General features: G+C 37.3%; 1 protein-coding gene across 1 annotated transcript in view; it reads left to right on the forward strand.

Moving 5' to 3' along the window:
- CFAP47 (cilia and flagella associated protein 47) overlaps nt 1-19,929 on the forward strand; it is a gene marked incomplete at its 5' end in the record, with an annotated part of 301,208 nt that overhangs the window by 229,933 nt on the left and 51,346 nt on the right. The window contains 1 exon segment of the mRNA XM_057537629.1: nt 11,865-12,036. Coding sequence (XP_057393612.1) covers nt 11,865-12,036 — 172 coding nt within the window.

Consider the following 19,929-nt stretch of genomic DNA (forward strand, 5'->3'; position numbering starts at 1 on the left):
ATGGTTATCAGTGGATTTATAAAAATAGGTTGTGATTTTGTCATCAGTGAGGAAAGAAAAAGTTACAGTAACTGTAATTTTCATTTCCTTTCAACTTTAATTTCTTCCTTTACTCTCTTTTTCTGATTTAAGGAATATGATTGAAGCCATGGCTTCAGCTTTAAATTTGGAAGCAGAACCTTGAATAAAATGCTTCTTATTTAAAGAAATAGAAAAATTGACATAAATTAGATGTAATACCCACATATATTTTGTACAACTACCCCTCTGACATTTAGAGTCTTAAATAAGACTTTTCAAAAAGTTAGTATTATGGTCTGGCAAAATCAAATCTCAGTGATGCAAACTTTATTTTTCAGCTATCTCCCAGATGAACTAAAGTAGAATGCTCCTATTCACACTGAAAGGGAAATTACCATAGCAGTGTTTTATTAGAATCAAGGGGAGAAATCTATGTTTATGTATTATTTAAAAAGCAAATTAACCACAAAATTAAGTATGAAATTCCATGCAGAAACAAAATATCTTCTCTAGTTTTCTCATTTATATCTATAGTTTTTTACTTTAATCTTCACTATTATCATCTAATTATTTCAGTGATAAGAGAATGTAAATGAGGTATAACTGAAGAGAGAGAGTATACAAGAGTATAGAGAGAATATACAAGAGATAGTAAAATAGTTTTTTATAATTTTATATTATAATTTAATTAATTTAATTTATATTTAATTTTTATTTTAAATTTTTATATTTAATTATAATTTAATTTAATATATAATTATATTATAATTTTTTATAATTGCAGCTATTTCTACTAAGTAATAAATGCTCATTTTAAATGGTTCAAGAAATTCCTGAAGTAATATGGATAGCAGCCCCTCAACTCAATTCAGCCCCACTCAGATAGTGTTAGAATATAATAAACTTGATATATACCCTCTCATACTTCCAGCCATACTTGAGTGATGGAAACATGTTAGGAATTTAACCAGTTATTTTAACTAAGACCAATTAACAGTGACAAACAAGACAGGCGTATTTCTCTTTCACATGTAAGCCTGGACTTGTGCGTGGTTTAGGCAGTGTAGTGCCTCTGCCCCTTGAGATTATCAGGCATTCAGGTTCCTTTTCTCTTGTTGCTCCACCATCCACTAAGTTGTCCTCATCTGCATGATCAATTCTACAGTCACGTCCACAGTGAAGAGCAAGCTGGTTCCCTTTAAAGCCATGACCTGAAGATGCATATGTGATTTCTACTTGTATCCCACTGGTGAGACCTTACTCATATGGGCACACCTAGCTGCACTTGAGGCTGGGAAATGCCTCTTGACAGACCCAAATAAAATTGGGGGGCATTCTATTATGAAAAAAGAGGAAAAGAGAGAAAGTAGATATTGGGGAGACAATTAGCAGTCTCTGCCATATTTTATTTGCTGTGAACTGTTAAAATCTATCATCAATCCATCCGAAAGTACTTAATGAGGACCTATTATACATCAGGTGTTTTCCTGGGCATGGAAATTCACACATACCCCTAGCCCTCTCCTACCATCAGACTGGTATCCCCACTCTGTAGGATAGAGTTCCAGTCAGTTTCTGGTCAACATCTCAAATCACCTACTGAGTTGAGGATCCAGGTTTAACTGGCTGGCTCTGCACAGCCCCTGTTGCCGTGAACCGAGTACCACCCTCCATTCTCCAGTTCTCTCTGCCACCTATCTGATATAAAGTATTGTCACTCTGTCCGTGCCTTCTACCATACCCCAAACCCGGATTAGAACCTTTCTGATATCCATGCTGGTTTATTTATTAAGCACTTAGTCTTCCAAGAACAATGCTAAGTGTTTTGTTTTGTACTTACTATATTATTATAGGACTTATCATCAAAGAAACGTTATGAAGCACATAGTATCCCTATATTTTTATTTTACAAGTGAGGAAATCTAAGTAAAAGAAGTTTAGTGACTTGTCCAGGGTCCTACAATGCAGCAGTGGAAGGGATAATGCATGAATCCAGGCCTATTTTTTAAAACCGTTTTAAAAAATACTTTAGATTTAAAACCTAAAGATGAAATAGTAGGTTCTGAGCTGTTCATATTGGCATCAGACCTAACCTAATTGCTTTTTCTTTTATAGCTACTTTATTTATTTATTTCTTTATTTTTGGCTGTGTTGGGTCTTCGGTTCGTGCGAGGGCTTTCTCTAGTTACGGCAAGTGGGGGCCACTCTTCATCGCGGTGCAGGGACCGCTCTTCATCGCGGTGCGCGGGCCCTTCACTATCGCGGCCCCTCCCGTTGCGGGGCACAGGCTCCAGACGCGCAGGCTCAGTAGTTGTGGCTCACGGGCCCAGCTGGTCCGTGGCATGTGGGATCTTCCCAGACCAGGGCACGAACCCGCGTCCCCTGCATTAGCAGGCAGATTCTCAACCACTGCGCCACCAGGGAAGCCCTGCTTTTTCTTTTAAAGCCCTGTAGAAATCAAAAACTTCTACAAGGGAAAAGCTCTCTAAGAGGTTCCCTAACATAAGGTATAATGCCCGGTACAAAGTGGCCAATCAATAAACAAAGAGTTGTTTCAGCTTTCCCTTTATTATCACACTGTCTTCTATTTCACTTTGTACCCTGTTTTATCCTGTTGCTCTTTTTTTCAGTAGTAGTGTTTACACATTGCTTGCTGAATAAAAAATGACTTTGCAACATATAAAAGTACCAATACCCATCAATTTTTCACCTATAAAAATATCTATTCCATATGAAATGATATTTGATCACTTTTATCTACTAAAATGTTTTTGATGTGATTCAATCTATATAAAATAATCCTGAATTACATTCACCATTTGTTCCCTACTGTCATTCCAGCCTGTTTATCTTTATTTGCTGAAGCTGTAATGTGTAGAGCTAGGGAATATTTATTTCTCTGCTTTTCTATGCAGGCCTGCTTTCTCCTCTCTTTGCAGGTCTCCTTTCTCTGCCTGCTCATCGACTTATACACATGGCTCCGTCATGCTTAATCAACACTTCCATTTGCTTCATGAAACCCTTGGTGTCTTCCAAAAAAGATTATTCAAACTGGGGTTCTGTTATTTGCAAATAACATTCTAAGAGTAAATGTAGAAGAGGATCTAGAAATAATAAATATTTCTTAAATGAATTACAAAAATGTCAGAATAATCTCCGCTATACACTTTCACTATAAAATTTGCCAGGCAATATTTGAAAAGCTGGAGATGGAATTATGAAATGATTATCTATGTTATATGTATCCAATGCATTTCAAAAGATCTTTGGAATTCCAAAAGTATTAGTTCACCCTAACTGTGTTCTTTTTATTTACTGGCTAGTTATTGATAGTATGAAGTATGTGAGAGTAGGAGATAGTAATACAGTTACTAGGTTGCACAATGAGATATTTAATTCTTAATTATATTAACTTATTACTTATTTTTTCCCTTTGGTTGAATTTTAGTTTTGTCATTGCAAAATGCCAGTGTAATCACAAACTGCTTAAATTTATAAAAAGTGAAATAAGTTTATATGAGGAGAGAGGAATTTTCCATTTCAATGCCTGTTCAGTTACTCTCTATTTCAAAGAACTATCTATTAATAATGGAATCAGACTGATACAAAGCATTTCCATTTATCTCAAAAAAGTTATTATAAGTTGGATATAGATTTTGCCTTAGTGAATCATGTAATGACATTAGACAAATGTAGGAAATGTAATCTTTAAGTAAATGAAATTCTGTTGGCTTTCTTTTCTTCAACCGATAGCCAATACTCAAAGAAAATTCTGATTGTTTATGCATATCAGGGACAAGAATATTAGTGTAGATTAACCTCAGAATTCAGATGTGTAATACAACTTCTAATTTCCAGAGATAAATAAATGTAAGTACTTTCTTATTAAAATAGAAAATAATTTTAATAAGCAGCCAACCTATAATAATTGTACCCCAGTGAATGTCCAGTTTCCTTCTGAAGTGAAACCATTGTTTTGTGTGTCATCCTGCTATGCTTCAGTGAATTTTTTTTTAAGGGGGTGTTCTTTATTCTTTTTTTAAAATAAATAAATTTATTTATTTATTTATTTATGGCTGCGTTGGGTCTTCGTTGCTGCGTGCGGGCTTTCTCTAGTTGTGGCAAGCGGAGGCTACTCTTCGTTGCAGTGCGCGGGCTTCTCACTGCAGTGGCTTCTCTTGTTGCAGAGCACGAGCTCTAGGTGCGCGGGCTTCAGTAGTTGTGGCTCACTGGCTCAGTAGTTGTGGCTCACAGGCTCTAGAGCGCAGGCTCAGTAGTTGGGGCGCACGGGCTTAGGTGTTCTGCGGCATGTGGGATCTGCCCCGACTAGGACTCGAACCCATGTCTCCTGCATTGGCAGGTGGATTCTTAACCACTGCACTACCGGGGAAGTCCGCTTCAGTGAATTTTAATAGTTTAGTGTTCAAGCCTTGATTTTTATTTGAAATCTATCCTGTTGAAGGCACAATGTTGATGCTTCTATGACATGAAGTGGAAAGGAAGGTAAAGAAATGCTTTATATCCAGGACTCATCTTAATATGTTCTTGCTACTTTAAATTGCTTAAATTGTACTCTTGTCAGGTTGCAAGCTAAAGAAATTATAATTCTGATAATAGAAATTGATTAAATCTTATTACCTGAAAAAAATCCACTTCCTCCTAGATAAGCAGGGTCTATAAGGAAGCTGCCAACATCATTTTGAGAGGTTTGAAAGGCATGTTAGGAAAACTGTCTCTCTCAAATAGCTCCTGAAAATACACCTTTTGATATGGTTCATATTTTACTGCTTCATTACTTTTCATGATGAAAAATAATGCTTACTATTGAAAATAACTATTTGGAAGGTTTGCAGGCTTATCTCTTCCCATCATTCTCTCTAAAATAGCTTTTTCTCTGCTGAGTACCACCAAATGCAAGAAGCTATCTATTTTTTGGCAAAAGACATTTTAATTTGTGAACGTTTATTTCTGTTCTGAAGCATGTCTTGCTATACAGAAGTAGGTTTGTTCAGTCCCCTCTCAACTTTAATGTTTTTCTCCATCTTAGTGTCTTTTCTCTGAATATTTAATAAATCAGTTGACCTCTCTCTTTCCTGAGTTCCTTAAAAGCATCTGGTAATAACTGGATTCCTTTCATTGTTGTTATTCCAAAGATGTAACCAACTTACATGCACTCTCTGTAATTCTTCCTGCTCTCCCTTTCCTTCTCACCTATTTATTTATGGAGGGACGAGCCTGGTCACAAGTCTGAATACTATTTTAGACTTTGTGCAAAGGCAAACCAGCTGTTTTCACCTATGTGTGTCATTTAATTATAGTTTACTCAACACATTAAATAGAATTCAAAAGAATCATGTTGTTTATGCCATTTTGTACTTCCTATAGTCTCTTAAATCCCTTATGGTGGAAATTAGAGCACTTCACTCTGTGACTTGAACTTTGATGGGGCTTTTTTAGGTGTGATCATTAGTTACACCCTGTATTCCCTCATCCGAATTTATAAGCATCTGGGAAGTAGATGTAGAAATAAAGCAGCTGGAGATCAAAAGGTACCTTTATATAAAGGTGAACTGGAAAATGACTTTGGATTCATTTGGGCTTATTAATACCTTCCACCAAAATCAAGTGCATTAACCCCAACCTAGCCACTTGTAGATTCCCTACAGGAATAAACAACCAACACACGAAGAAGGAAGAGAAAGTGTACATCCTGGATTCAGGACATCGGGAAAGAAAAAAAAAGGGTCTGCTCATCTGCTCATGCTTCATTTCTTCACCCAAATTCACTGATCGGATGTGTCGCTTTTCCTCAGATGGCAAATCATGATGGAGGAGGCAGATTGATGCTGAGATTTTTTTTCCTCCTATACCTTTCCCTTCTAGTGAGTGATTAAGCCTCTCAATGTAAACATGATCAGTAGGAAATAAGGATCCCCACCACTGCCTTCCCATTATTTCCCTTTATCTTCATCATCTTCTTTCCCTGAGAGTCCAATAAAACTATCAAACCGCATTAAATGAAAATACCAGGACCTCTCTGTTCTCTTTCCACCCTGACTCCTCACACACACCATTGAGTTAATGAAGATTGATCACTTCCATATCTTTTTTATTCAACAACAATCTAGGGAGCATCTTTGCTGCCAGGTATTATGCTGTGTCCCAGAGATGCCAAAATTAACAAGACACAAACTGTTGTGAAGGAATTCAAAAAACATCTATCCAATATGTTGGATTTATGCACCTGTACTATTTAAATCAATTGGTGTTGCCCTACTGGGATATTATAATACTTGTATTTTTAGACTGTATTTTGAAATGTCACTTCTGTAAGACTACAAATTATACCGTGGGGGCAGAATTTCCCCTATAGTTGTGTTTATTCTTCCTAAGTAACTCGTAGTCCGTGCCTTCTTTGTGCCTCTCTGGAGATTAGTTCGGTGACTCTCTCTCTATGGGACTTTTTCTTTGAGAGTAGTTTTGCCATTGAACTGCATAACAGATTCATCCCTCTTCCTGTTATTTCCCAGTGTTCAGTAGCTTGAGGCTGTTTTTCTTTGATTAATCTATTGTCTTTTTTTGTGCCTGATTTGCTGATTTATGTGTCACACTGGTCGCATTTCACCCCCCAGGCCAGTCATCTTGTTGCATGTTGTTTACATGTTGAGTGTAAACACCCATGTTGGGTTTGGTCTGTGATCACAAACAGCTCCTGAGAAGCTCGTCATTGGTCCTCCCATGACCCCACCTTGGCCTCTAGACTTGATCCTTTCCTCTGCTTCTCTTTATTTTGCTTTCTCTACTCAACTCACTCCATTAAGCCTTCTGTCCTAACTACTCTAATGAGAGTACCCCTGACAAGATTGTCAACCTTATCCAGTATGCCTAATCCAGTGGTCAGATTTGTGCTCTGAGCTTACTCATCGGCAGCGTTTACCAGTTGACCCAGTTAAAGAACTTTCTGCTCTTGGCTTTCATGACTAGCTTTATTTATCTCTCCCTTCTCCATCTCTGTTGTTGGCTCCTCTTCCTCTGATCAGGATCTAAATGTTTGAGTGACCCAGGCCTCTGCCCTGAGGGCCATCACACCCCCTTGCGCAGGTGATGGCCTGCACATTTCCTGGTATCCTAGGTTGTGACATCTGAACACAGACAGCTTGGGTTCTTCCATTTAGTCTCTGTAGGGCCTTGACAAAATTACTTTAGTTCTCTATAAACTTTGTTTCTTCAATTGTAGTATGGAGATAGTAATGGTATCTATTTCATGGGATATTTTTTTAAGATTAAGTGTAATGCATAGAATCCTTAAAAGTGCCTGATTCTCAGTAAGTGTCTCAGAAGTGTTAAATATTACCATTATTATCATTTAAAGCTCTGGTTAGGCATTCTCTGACAGTGATGTAACTAGAGGGCCCATCTTCAGTCACTGACAAATGACATGTTGAGATGGAAACATGATTCTTTCAATGTCATTCAGTGGGGTTTCTCATTAATACACAAAAGAATATTCTATCAAAAAAGAAAGTACAAAAATATGGTACCTAAATCTTAGAGTCTGAAGTTGGGTGCTAATTACTAAAAGCTTAGATAAAATATTTATGTTACAAGAAGTTCCTTTATCTTTTATTTCTGGTTTCTTGTTTAAAATGAAACATGTAAGAAGAGCATCAGCTACGTGGCCACTTTCTTCCTTTAGTTTTCATTTTGTAGTTGACTGTACTTGCAGTTGTATCAAAGGAACATGCAGTTATTTTAAGTTAATCAAAATGTTTGGTCTATTAAATGACCTTATGAAAGTGAAGTAAAACATGTACATGAAATACCCCTTCAAAAAGGTACACAATTTTGTAAAAAAATAATAAGAATGTGCAGATGGCACATTCTTCATTATCTGTTCAAAGAAAATAGCCTTAGGTAGTTTATCCAGTATCCTCTCTTTTCTTTGAATACCTTGTTGTCGTCATCCTATTTCAGATTTGTCTTCGGTACTCCATTCATTCCTTGTATGATTACTATGTTCTTTCAAACACATGTAGATGCCTGTTATTAATGAAGAGACAACTACAGAAATTTAGGGAAAGAACATGAATAATATTGTTCTTTATACTTTGATATTCATTTCTCTATAATTGAGACATTTTGGTTCGGTTTGCTATGAAATGTATTTCTTACAGATTAAAATATATATGGTATAAAATAATAATTTCAAAGTACATTTTGCAAATAAATTGGTTAAAATTCAGTACTTTTTGATTATTTATCATATTTAATCAAGGGTTCTCTTTTTAAAAATTACTAATATTCTTCCACATTGAATAAAATGCAGTCATTGCCCTGAGAAAATTCACCCAAGTAATAGGCACCCTTGGCCAACATAGTGCCCGTTGCATGATTTATGGGCATGATGATACAAGCATTAGGCTGAATGATAATTATGCAGGGATAATATCTGGATGGAGACATACCCCTCTTATTCAATATAATGACCTTGCTGTCATACCCAAATGATTATTACCAACATTATTTTATGAGACAGTAGATGATCGATAGATAGATATAGATACAGATACAGATACCTCATATTCTACAATTCTCTGAAACCTGTTTGATTAAATATTTTGTATGTATCAATATGTTAAGGGTATGAATACAGTACTGAAGTGATAAGCTCATGATTCTAGTTACCAGTCAGGACTGCTCATGTAGCTGCCACTTCACACATCACAGGGCATTGCTTGAGCTCAATCTACATCTTCCTCTCACCCTTGTGAAAGTCACCACATGGCCTGAGCTACTGCAGAAACTTCATTACCTTCTCTCCTAATCCCCTTTTGCTCAATTTACCATTCAACGATCACATCACTTCCGTACTTAAAACATTCAGTAGGCTCTTGTTATTCTTAGAAGTCCCAAATCATCACTGTACCCTGCATGGTCTTGCCTATTTTGCCCATTTCATCTCTTGACAAGTTCTTCCCACTCCCTTTTGCTCCACCTGCTTAAGTTCTTTCCCAAATGGGCTGAGGTGGTTTCCACCGCGGAAAAATTCCCCAATGCTACTCTGATGCCTAGGAGGCATTTACTTTCTCTCTACATCTAGGAAACCCTTATCACCTTTCAACTTTGGTGTACTGGTCTCCTCCTCAGGACCTTAGAAGTCAGGTTCCCAGGACCTTTGCTCTCATAGCCTCTTCTGCTTCTCCATAGTAGCCGTTATCACAGTAGTCATTTAAAAACTAGTGATATAATTGGTAGTTTATTGGCAGTTTTTCCCTCCCAATCATAAAGCTCCATGAGGACAAGAACCTTATTTGTCATTTCAAGGAAAGCTTTCAATTATTATTCATTGAATGAATAAGGAAATGAAAATATAAATGATAAGAAAAACGTTTTTAAAGTCTGTTTAGATGTTGGCTGTGGAAACAAAATTATCTGACTCATACTCATGAATTTAGCCATAGCTAGGAAGTTTTACTGGGGCAAATTCTACAGGTCTTAGTGAGCAGTTTATGAAAATCTTCAGAGAATGGGAGACCATTGAAAATGGGAAGTGCTTTTAGACAAGCCTGTGATAACCATTATATATTGTAAAATACATAAAAAAAGAGGTTAGTAAATATTTCAGTGCCTGTTAAAACACAATTAAAATTAAATATATATTTATCATATTAATTTCATGAGTTCAAGTGTCTTTTTAAGGGATTGCTAAAAAAATGACAGAATTTTCCTCCTGTATTTGTTACAGTAGTCCCAAGAACTGTTGACTTGTAACTTTGAAATTACAAACTGTATTAAGAGAAACTACATTTATTTAGATATTTTTTTAGAAATGTGCAATTGATCTCTTAAAGTTATGAGCTATGTTTGTCATGAGTGATTAATTTTATACAACAATCAGATGATAATTAATTTACACTGGCCTCACTGATTTAGCTCTTATCAACCATGTCCACATAAAAGTACTATACAGATTCTCTTCCACTTAGCAAAAGGCATGTTTTTAACTTGATAATATGACTTTTCAAGTAAAATGCAGACTCTAATATGATAGCTTTAAGACACGTTACAGAATGTCAGTTTATGGTTTTGTACAACCAATTCTGTCCCTCTCCCTTAGGTGCTAGTATCAACATATTCGAGTTACAGGTAAGGGGGATATGTGTAGTTTGAAAAAATACTAATGTTCCTAGTTGCCTCACCCTCTGTCCCTTGCGGATAATCATGTCTGTATTTTGTACCAGTGGGTTGTCTTATGATTGGAATTATGACATCCATAGAGACGGATTCCCCACAAGGGGTTCAATGCTTCTGAAACTAAATTTAGCTTCTCATTTCCTATCTTCATTCTGACACAGCCATTCCCATAAAGGCTTCAATAATTAAGCAGAAACAGATGCATATCTCAACTACATACAGTATTTACTTTGAAAAATATAATGTCATTTGAATGCAGTGGAAATTTCATCTCCCACTAAACACTCTAAAATTCTTAAATACTGCTTCTCTGTATGGAATGCTGCTTCCTATACATTTCCATATCCCGTCCCCAAAACAAGTAGACACATTAAAGTAGACGTGTTGATTTTGCTACAACAAAGAATGGTTATTGATAGGAACAACAGTTGCCGATTTTGTCAACAGGATGAAAACTAGCAATTCAGGAGGTCAGAAATTTATTTTTACGTGTGGAAAAAAAAAAGATCTTGTAAGGGTGTGGGTCAGTCAGTTATTTTACATTAATAAGGTTTGCTGAGTAATCATTAAATGTGACTTGGGCTTGTTACAGCCAAGCTATTTTTCAGAGTTCTGTGGCAGAAATTATAATCAGCTACTTCTGAAAGGTGGTCTGGTTTCTGTTAGGATTGCTTAGAGGTGGCCGTCAGTTCTGTGAATCCAAGGATCACGTTTACCTTTACACACTAGAGACAGACTTTAGAAATTAGCTCAGCTGTGGACCAGGTCAAGTCATGGTTCTCTGGAGCTCTCTTCCATGATCTATATGCAACAAACTTCTTGATTTGCAAGTTGGGCTCCTTACATGGACATGGAGCATAAATATAATAAATGATTGTGCTTCTCTTCTACATGCCAGTCTTGAATTTAAGATATTTTTCACATGTACCTAACAAAACCCTGCTATAATTAACTTTCCTCTGGTAACCTACTGCTTAAGAAAATACAGCTGACCATATTGTCTATAATAACCCAAGACTAATGAAGAACTCTCTCTTGTATTAAACTTTACCAGGGAATTGCCTGGTGGTCCAGTAGTTAGGGCTCCGCGTTTTCACTGCTGAGGGCACAGGTTCAATCCCTGGTCCGGGAATTAAGATCCCGCAAGCCGTGCAACACGGCCAAAAAATAAAAAATAAAATATACCAGTGTTTGAAAATCCTACCCTAGTAGACTGGGATGCAGTTTTAATATTGTTTGAACTTAATTCAAATCGTTCTTTATAAATTACAAGTCTATAGGCTTTTAATATATTTTTTATAGAGAGCACGTCATTATTTTTATTTTATAGTAAATATTGATTTTTAGTTTCCACTTGGCTATTTCTTGTTTTATAAGTCTGAATTTTAAGGATTTAAGATGGTGGGATTTAAGGATGATGGGTGCATGTATTTTTTTTTATGTTCATTCATTTATTTACCGTTTAACAAAAGCATACTGAGTACTATTATATATCTGGTAATGCATTAGGTATTATGAACACAAAGCTAAATAACATATACCATCTTCCTCCCTCTAAATACTTGTGCATGATTAATGCTGACATAATTGATTTTCAACCTATACATATTTAATTGAATTAAAATGCATTTTAATCTTAATTTTCTTAGATATACCTGTAAGACGTGAATTTGAATATGAAATTCAATTTGAATCTGAAGTCACGAAGGCTAATTTGGAATCCTGCGTGGCTTTATATTACATAAAAAAATCTTATAATATCAAGGCTGAAAGGGTAACATTGGTCTTCAGTCTGATATTTGCACCAAAGAAACCATTGAGGTAATAAACCTGCTTTTACCCCTATTTTCCTTAAACAATATTATTACTCTTTTAAGCTAAATAATGTGATATTTTCTTTACATCTTTCTATATTTCAGTTGCATTACTTCTTTGATGCTGTTGAGGTGAATAGATTATTTCTTTTTTTTTTAACATCTTATTGGGGTATAATTGCTTTACAGTGGTGTGTTAGTTTCTGCTTCATAACAAAGTGAATCAGCTATATATATACATATATCCCCATATCTCCTCCCTCTTGTGTCTCCCTCCCACCCTCCCTATCCCAACCTTCTAGGTGGTCACAAAGCACCAAGCTGATCTCCCTGTGCTATGCGGCTGCTTCCCACTAGCTATCGATTTTACATTTGGTAGTGTATATATGTCCATGCCACTCTCTTACTTCGTCCCAGCTTACCCTTCCCCCTCCCCATGTCCTCAAGTCCATTCTGTACACCTGCATCTTTATTCCTGTCCTGCCCCTAGGTTCTTCAGAAACATTTTTTTTTTTTAGATTCCATATATATGTGTTAGCATATGGTATTTGTTTTTCTCCTTCTGACTTACTTCACTCTGTATGACAGACTCTAGGTCCATCCACCTCATGACAAATAACTCGATTTCGTTTCTTTTTATGGCTGAGTAATATTCCATTGTATATATGTGCCACATCTTCTTTATCCATTCATCTGTCGATGGACACTTAGGTTGCTTCCACGTCCTGGCTATTGTAAATACAGCTGCAAGGAACATTGTGGTACATGACTCTTTTTGAATTATGGTTTTCTCAGGGTATATGCCCAGTAGTGGGATTGCTGGGTCGTATGGTAGTTTTATTTTTAGTTTTTTAAGGAGCCTCCATACTGTTCTCCATAGTGGCTGTATCAATTTACATTCCCACCAACAGTGCAAGAGGGTTCCCTTTTCTCCACACCCTCTCCAGCATTTGTTGTTTGTAGATTTTTTGATGATGGCCATTCTGACTGGTGTGAGGTGATACCTCATTATAGTTTTGATTTGCATTTCTCTAATGACTAGTGATGTTGAGCATCCTTTCATGTGTTTGCTGGCAATCTGTGTATCTTCTTTGGAGAAATGTCTTGAGGTCTTCTGCCCATTTTTAGATTGGGTTGTTTGTGTTTTTGATATTGAGCTGCATGAGCTGCTTGTAAATTTTGGAGATTAATCCTTTGTCAGTTGCTTCATTGGCAAATAATTTCTCCCATTCTGAGGGTTGTCTTTTGGTGTTGTTTATGGTTTCCTTTGCTGTGCAAAAGCTTTTAAGTTTCATTGGGTCCCATCTGTTTATTTTTGTTTTTATTTCCATTTCTCTAGGAGGTGGGTCAAAAAGGATCTTGCTGTGATTTATGTCATTGAGTGTTCTGCCTATGTTTTCCTCTAAAAGTTTTATAGTGTCTGGCCTTACATTTAGGACTTTACTCCATTTTGAGTTTATTTTTGTGTATCGTGTTAGGGAGTGTTCTAATTTCATTCTTTTACATGTAGCTGTCCAGCTTTTCCTAGCACCACTTATCGAAGAGGCTATCTTTTCTCTGTTGTATATTCTTGCCTCCTTTATCAAAAATAAGGTGACCATATATGCGTGGGTTTATCTCTGGGCTTTCTATCCTGTTCCATTGATCTATATTTCTGTTTTGGTGCCACTACAATATTGTCTTGATTACTGTAGCTTTGTAATGTAGTCTGAAGTCAGGGAGCCTGATTCCTCCCGCTCCATTTTTCTTTCTCAAGATTGCTTTGGCTATTCGGGGTCTTTTGTGTTTCCATACAAATTGTGAAATTTTTTGTTCTAGTTCTGTGAAAAATGCCAGTGGTAGTTTGATGGGGATTGCATTGAATCTGTAGTATAGTCATTTCCACAATGTTGATTCTTCCAATCCAAGAACATGTTATATCTCTCCATCTGTTTGTACCATCTTTAATTTCTTTCATCAGTGTCTTATAGTTTTCTGCATACAGGTCTTTTGTCTCCTTAAGTAGGTTTGTTCCTAGGTATTTCATTCTTTTTGCTGCAATGGTAAATGGGAGTGTTTCCTTAATTTCTCTTTCAGATTGTTCATCATTAGTGTATAGGAATGCAAGAGATTTCTGTGCATTAATTTTGTATCCTGCTACTGTACCAAATTCATTGATTAGCTCTAGTAGTTTTCTGGTAGTGTCTTTAGGATTCTCTATGTATAATATCATGTCATCTACAAACAGTGACAGCTTTACTTCTTCTTTTCCGATTTGGATTCCTTTTATTTCTTTTTCTTCTCTGATTGCTGTGGCTAACACTTCCAAAACTATGTTGAATAATAATGGTGAGAGTGGACATCCTTGTCTCGTTGCTGATCTTAGAGGAAATGATTTCAGTTTTTCACCATTGAGAACGATGTTGACTGTGGGTTTGTCATATATGGCCTTTATTATATTGAGGTAAGTTCCCTCTAGGACTACTTTCTGGAGGGTTTTTATCATAAATGGGTGTTGAATTTTGTCAGAACTTTTTCTGCATCTATTGAGATGATCATATGGCTTTTATCCTTCAGTTTGTTAATATGGTGTATCACATTGATTGATTTGCATATATTGAAGGATCCTTGTATTCCTGGGATAAACCTCACTTGATCATGGTGTATGATCCTTTTAATGTGCTGTGGGATTCGGTTTGCTAGTATTCTGTTGAGGATTTTTGCATCTATGTTCATGAATGCTATTGGCCTGTAGTTTTCTTTTCTTGTGACATCTTTGTCTGGTTTTGGTATCAGGGTGATGGTGGTGTCATAGAATGAGATTGGGAGTGTTCCTCCCTCTGCTATATTTTGGAAGAGTTTGAGAAGGTTAGATGTTAGCTCTTCTCTAAATGTTTGACAGAATTCACCTGTGAAGCCATCTGGTCCTGGGCTTTTGTTTGTTGGAAAGTTTTTAATCACAGTCTCAATTTCAGTGCTTGTGATTGGTCTGTTTATGTTTTCTGTTTCTTTCTGGTTCAGTCTTGGAAGGTTGTGCTTTTCTAAGAATGTGTCCATTTTTTCCAGGTTGTCCATTTTATTGGCATATAGTTGCTTGTAGTAATCTCTCATGATCCTTTGTATCTCTGCAGTGTCAGGTGTTACTTCTCCCTTTTCATTTCTAATTCTATTGATTTGAGTCTTCTCCCTTTTTTTCCTGATGAGTCTGGCTAATGGTTTATCAATTTTGTTTATCTTCTCAAAGAACCAGCTTTTAGTTCTATTGATCTTTACTATTGTTTCCTTCATTTCTTTTTCATTTATTTCTGATCTGATCTTTATGATTTCTTTCCTTCTTCTAACTTTGGGTTTTTTTTTGTTCTTCTTTCTCTAATTGCTTTAGGTGTAAGGTTCAATTGTTTATTTGAGATGTTTCTTGTTTCTTGAGGTAGGATTGTATTGCTATAAACTTCCCTCTTAGAAGTGCTTTTGCTGCATCCCATAGGGTTGGGTCATCGTGTTTTCATTGTCATTTGTTTCTGTGTATTTTTTGGTTTCCTCTTTGATTTCTTTAGTGATCTCTTGATAATTTAGTAGCGTATTGTTTAGCCTCCACGATATCTGGTCTCATAGCATTGTGGTCCAAAAAGATACTTAATATGATTTCAATTTTCTTAAACTTACTAAGGATTCATTTGTGACCCAAGATATGATGTATCCTGGAGAATGTTCCATGAGCACTTGAGAAGAGAGTGTATTCTGTTGTTTTTGGATGGAATGTCCTATAAATATCAATTAAGTCCATCTTGTTTAATGTATCATTTAAAGCTTGTGTTTCCTTATTTATTTTCATTTTGGATGATCTGTCCGTTGGTGAAAGTGGGGTGTTAAAGTCCCCTACCATGATTGTGTTACTGTCGATTTCCCCTTTTATGGGTGTTAGCATTTGCCTTATGTATTGAGGTGCTCCTCTGTTGGGTGCATAAATATTTACAATTGTTATATCTTCTTCTCGGATTGATCCCTTGATAATTATGTAGTGTCCTTCTTTGTCTCTTGTAATAGACTTTGTTTTAAAGTCAATTTTGTCTGATATGAGAATTGCTACTCCAGCTTTCTTTTCATTTACATTTGCAAGGAATGTCTTTTTCCATCCCCTCATTTTCAGTCTGTATGTGTCCCTAGGTCTAAAGTGGTTCTCTTGTAGACAGCATATATATGGGTCTTGTTTTTGTATCCACTCAGCCAGTCTGTGTCTTTTGGTGGGAGCATTTAATCCATTTACATTTAAGGTAGTTATCGATATGTATGTTACTATTACCATTTTCTTAATTGTTTTGCGTTTGTTACTATAGGTCTTTTCCTTCTCTTGTGTATCCTGCTTAGGGATGTTCCTTAACATTTGTTGTAAAGCTGGTTTGGTGGTGCTGAATTCTCTTAGCTTTTGCTTGTCTCTAAGGGTTTTAATTTTTCCATCGAATCTGAATGAGATGCATGCTGGGTAGAGTAATCTTGGTTTTAGGTTTTTCCCTTTCATCACTTTAAATATGTTTGCCACTCCCTTCTGGTTTGCAGAATTACTGCTGAAAGATCAGCTGTTAACCTTATGGGGATTCCCTTGTATGTTTTTTGTTGTTTTTCCCTTGCTGCTTTTAATATTTTTTCTTTGTGTTTAATATTTGATAGTTTGATTAATATTTGTCTTGGCATGTTTCTCCTTGGATTTATCCTGTATGGGACTCTCTGCACTTCCTGGACTTGATTGACTATTTCCTTTCCCATATTAGGGAAGTTTTCAACTATAATCTCTTCAAGTATTTTCTCAGTGCCTTTCTTTTTCTCTTGTTTTGGGACCTGTATAATTGGAATGTTGGTGCGTTTAATGTTGTCCCAGAGGTCTCCTAGACTGTCCTCAATTCTTTTCATTCTTTTTTCTTTATTCTGCTCTGCAGTAGTTATTTCCACTATTTTATCTTCCAGGTCACTTATCCGTTCTTCTGCCTCAGTTATTCTGCTATTAATTCCTTGTAGAGAGTTTTTAATTTCATTTATTGTGTTGTTCATCATTGTTTGTTTACTCTTTAGTTCTTCTAAGTCCTTGTTAAACGTTTCTTGTATTTTCTCCATTCTATTTCCAAGATTTTGGATCATCTTTACTATCATTACTCTGAATTGTTTTTCAGGTAGACTGCCTATTTCCTCTTCATTTGTTTGGTCTGGTGGCTTTTTACGTTGCTCCTTTATCTGCTGTATGTTTCTCTGTCTTCTCATTTTGATTAACTTACTGTGTTTGGGGTCTCCTTTTTACAGGCTGCAGGTTCATAGTTCCCGTTGTTTTTGGTGTCTGCTCCCAGTGGGTAAGGGTGGTTCAGTGGGTTGTGTAGGCTTCCTGGTGGAGGGGACTGGTGCCTGTGTTCTGGTGGATGAGGCTGGATCTTGTCTTTCTGGTGGGCAGGACTGCATCTGGTGGTGTGTTTTGGGGTGTCTGTGACCGTATTATAATTTTAGGCAGCCTCTCTGCTAATGGATGGGCTTGTGTTCCTGTCTTGCTAGTTGTTTGGCATAGGATGTCCAGCAGTGTAGCTTGCTGGTCGTTGAGGGAAGCTGGGTCTTAGCGTTGAGATGGAGATCTCTGGGAGAGCGTTCGCCATTTGATATCACATGGAGCCAGGACATCTCTCGTGGACCAATATCCTGAACTCGGGTCTCCCACCTCAGAGGCACAGGCGTGACACACGGCTGGAGCACTAACACTCTGTCAGCCACATGGATCAGAAGGAAAGGGAGAAAAAAAGACAGAAGGAAAGAAAGAAAAAGATAAAGTTATTAAAAAAAATTTTTTTAATTATTAAAAATAAAAAAATTACAAAGTAATTAAAAAAAAAGGAAAAGAAAGAAAGAAGAGAGCAACCAAACCAAAAAACAAATCCACCAATGTTAACAAGTGCTAAAAAGTATACTAAAAATAAAAACAATAAACAACAGACAGAACCATTCGACAAATGGTAAAAGCAAAGCTATGCAGACAGAATGAAACAAGGAAGCCTACACATACACACTCACAAAAAGAGAAAAAGGAAAAAAAAATCTTTATATGTAAAAAAAAAAAAAAAGAAGAGAACAACCAAATCAATAAACAAATCTACCAATGAGATAATAAACTGTAAGTACTAAACTAAGATAAACATAAGACTAGACACAAATTAGATGCAGAAAGCAAACACCAAGTCTACAGTTGCTCCCAAAATCCACCACCTCAATTTTGGGATGATTTGTTGTCTATTCAGGTATTCCACAGATGCAGGGTACATGAAGTTGTTTGTGGAGATTTAATCTGCTGCTCCTGAGGCTGCTGGTAGAAATTTCCCTTTCTCTTCTTTGTTCGTACAGCTCCTGGGGTTCAGCTTTGGATTTGGACCTGCCTCTGCATGGAGATCGCCTGAGGGCGTCTGTTCCCTCCCCAGACGGGACAGGGTTAAAGTAGCAGCTGATTAGGGACCTCTGGCTCACTCAGTCCAGGGGGAGGGAGGGGTACGGAATGCGGGGCGAGTCTGTGGTGGCAGAGGCTGGCGTGACATTGCAACAGCCTGAGGCATGCTATGTGTTCTCCTGGGGAAGTTCTCCGTGGATCACAGGACCCTGGCAGTGGCGGGCTACACAGGCTCCCAGGAGGGGAGGTGTGGATAGTGCCCTGTGCTTGCACACAGGCTTCTTGGTGGCTGCAGCAGCAGCGTGAGCATTTCATGCCCGTCTCTGGGGTCCGCGGTGATAGCCGTGGCTCACACCTGTCTCTGGGGCTCGTTTAGGCGGTGCTCTGAATCTCCTCTCCTCGTGCACCCTAAAACAATGGTCTCTTGCCTCTTAAGCAGGTCCAGAGTTTTTCCCGGACTCCCTCCCGGCTAGCTGTGGGGCACTAGCCCCCTTCAGGCTGTGTTCACGCAGCCAACCCCAGTCCTCTCCCTGGGATCTGACCTCCAAAGCCCGAAGTCTCCACTTTGCCTTCCGCACCCCTGTTGCTGTGCTCTCCTCCGTGGCTCTGAAGCTACCCCCCCGTCACTCCCCCTCTCCACCAGTGAAGGGGCTTCCTAGTATGTGGAAACTTTTCCTCCTTCACTGTTCCCTCCCAGTGGTGCAGGTCCCATCCCTATTCTTTTGTCTCTGTTTTTTCTTTTTTCTTTTGCCCTACCCAGGTACGTGGGGAGTTTCTTGCCTTTTGGGAAGTCTGAGGTCTTCTGCCAGCATTCAGTAGGTGTTCTGTAGGAGCTGTTCCATATGTAGATGTATTTCTGATGTATTTGTGGGGAGGAAGGTGATCTCCACGTCTTACTCCTCTGCCATCTTGAATGTCTCTCCCGAATAGATTATTTCTAGCTATCAAGCTGTGAAAAGTATTCCGATGAATAAAATATTCTAAATTATTAGAAATCTGAGATATCCTTCAGGAACTGTGACCTCCCCAAGGTCATTAGGATATGCTATTAGCAAAACAGGGCTGTCTACTTAAAAAAAAATTTTAATTACTGACTTGGTGCTGTATATTGGCAGCATGATGTTTCTTGATACTACTTCTCACAAACAGTTCAAATGATGAAAATGCCTAAACTATGTTCTCCTTTGCAATTGCTGTCATTACCATTTTACCACCCAAAACCATAGCATTGCACATCCTTTAGTAAAGTTTAAGAGGGTCACACTGGAATCTGTGAGAATAGTAAGCTTTGAATGTCTGTCCTCTGAGAAACCTCATCCAGCATCTTTATATTTACTTTTTAGGCAACTGATATTTAGCACCTACAAGTACCGTATGATAGGTCACATCCAAAACAGGACTTTATTTATGTCTTAATGCAGAGATACTGATCAGTAGCACATATAAGTATAAAATACAGCCTGGCAATGAAAAAACAATTGAAAGTATTACTTGTGCTTTTAACCAATTCTG

This window comes from Balaenoptera acutorostrata, chromosome X (assembly GCF_949987535.1).
Source record: "Balaenoptera acutorostrata chromosome X, mBalAcu1.1, whole genome shotgun sequence".
NCBI lineage: Eukaryota > Metazoa > Chordata > Mammalia > Artiodactyla > Balaenopteridae > Balaenoptera > Balaenoptera acutorostrata.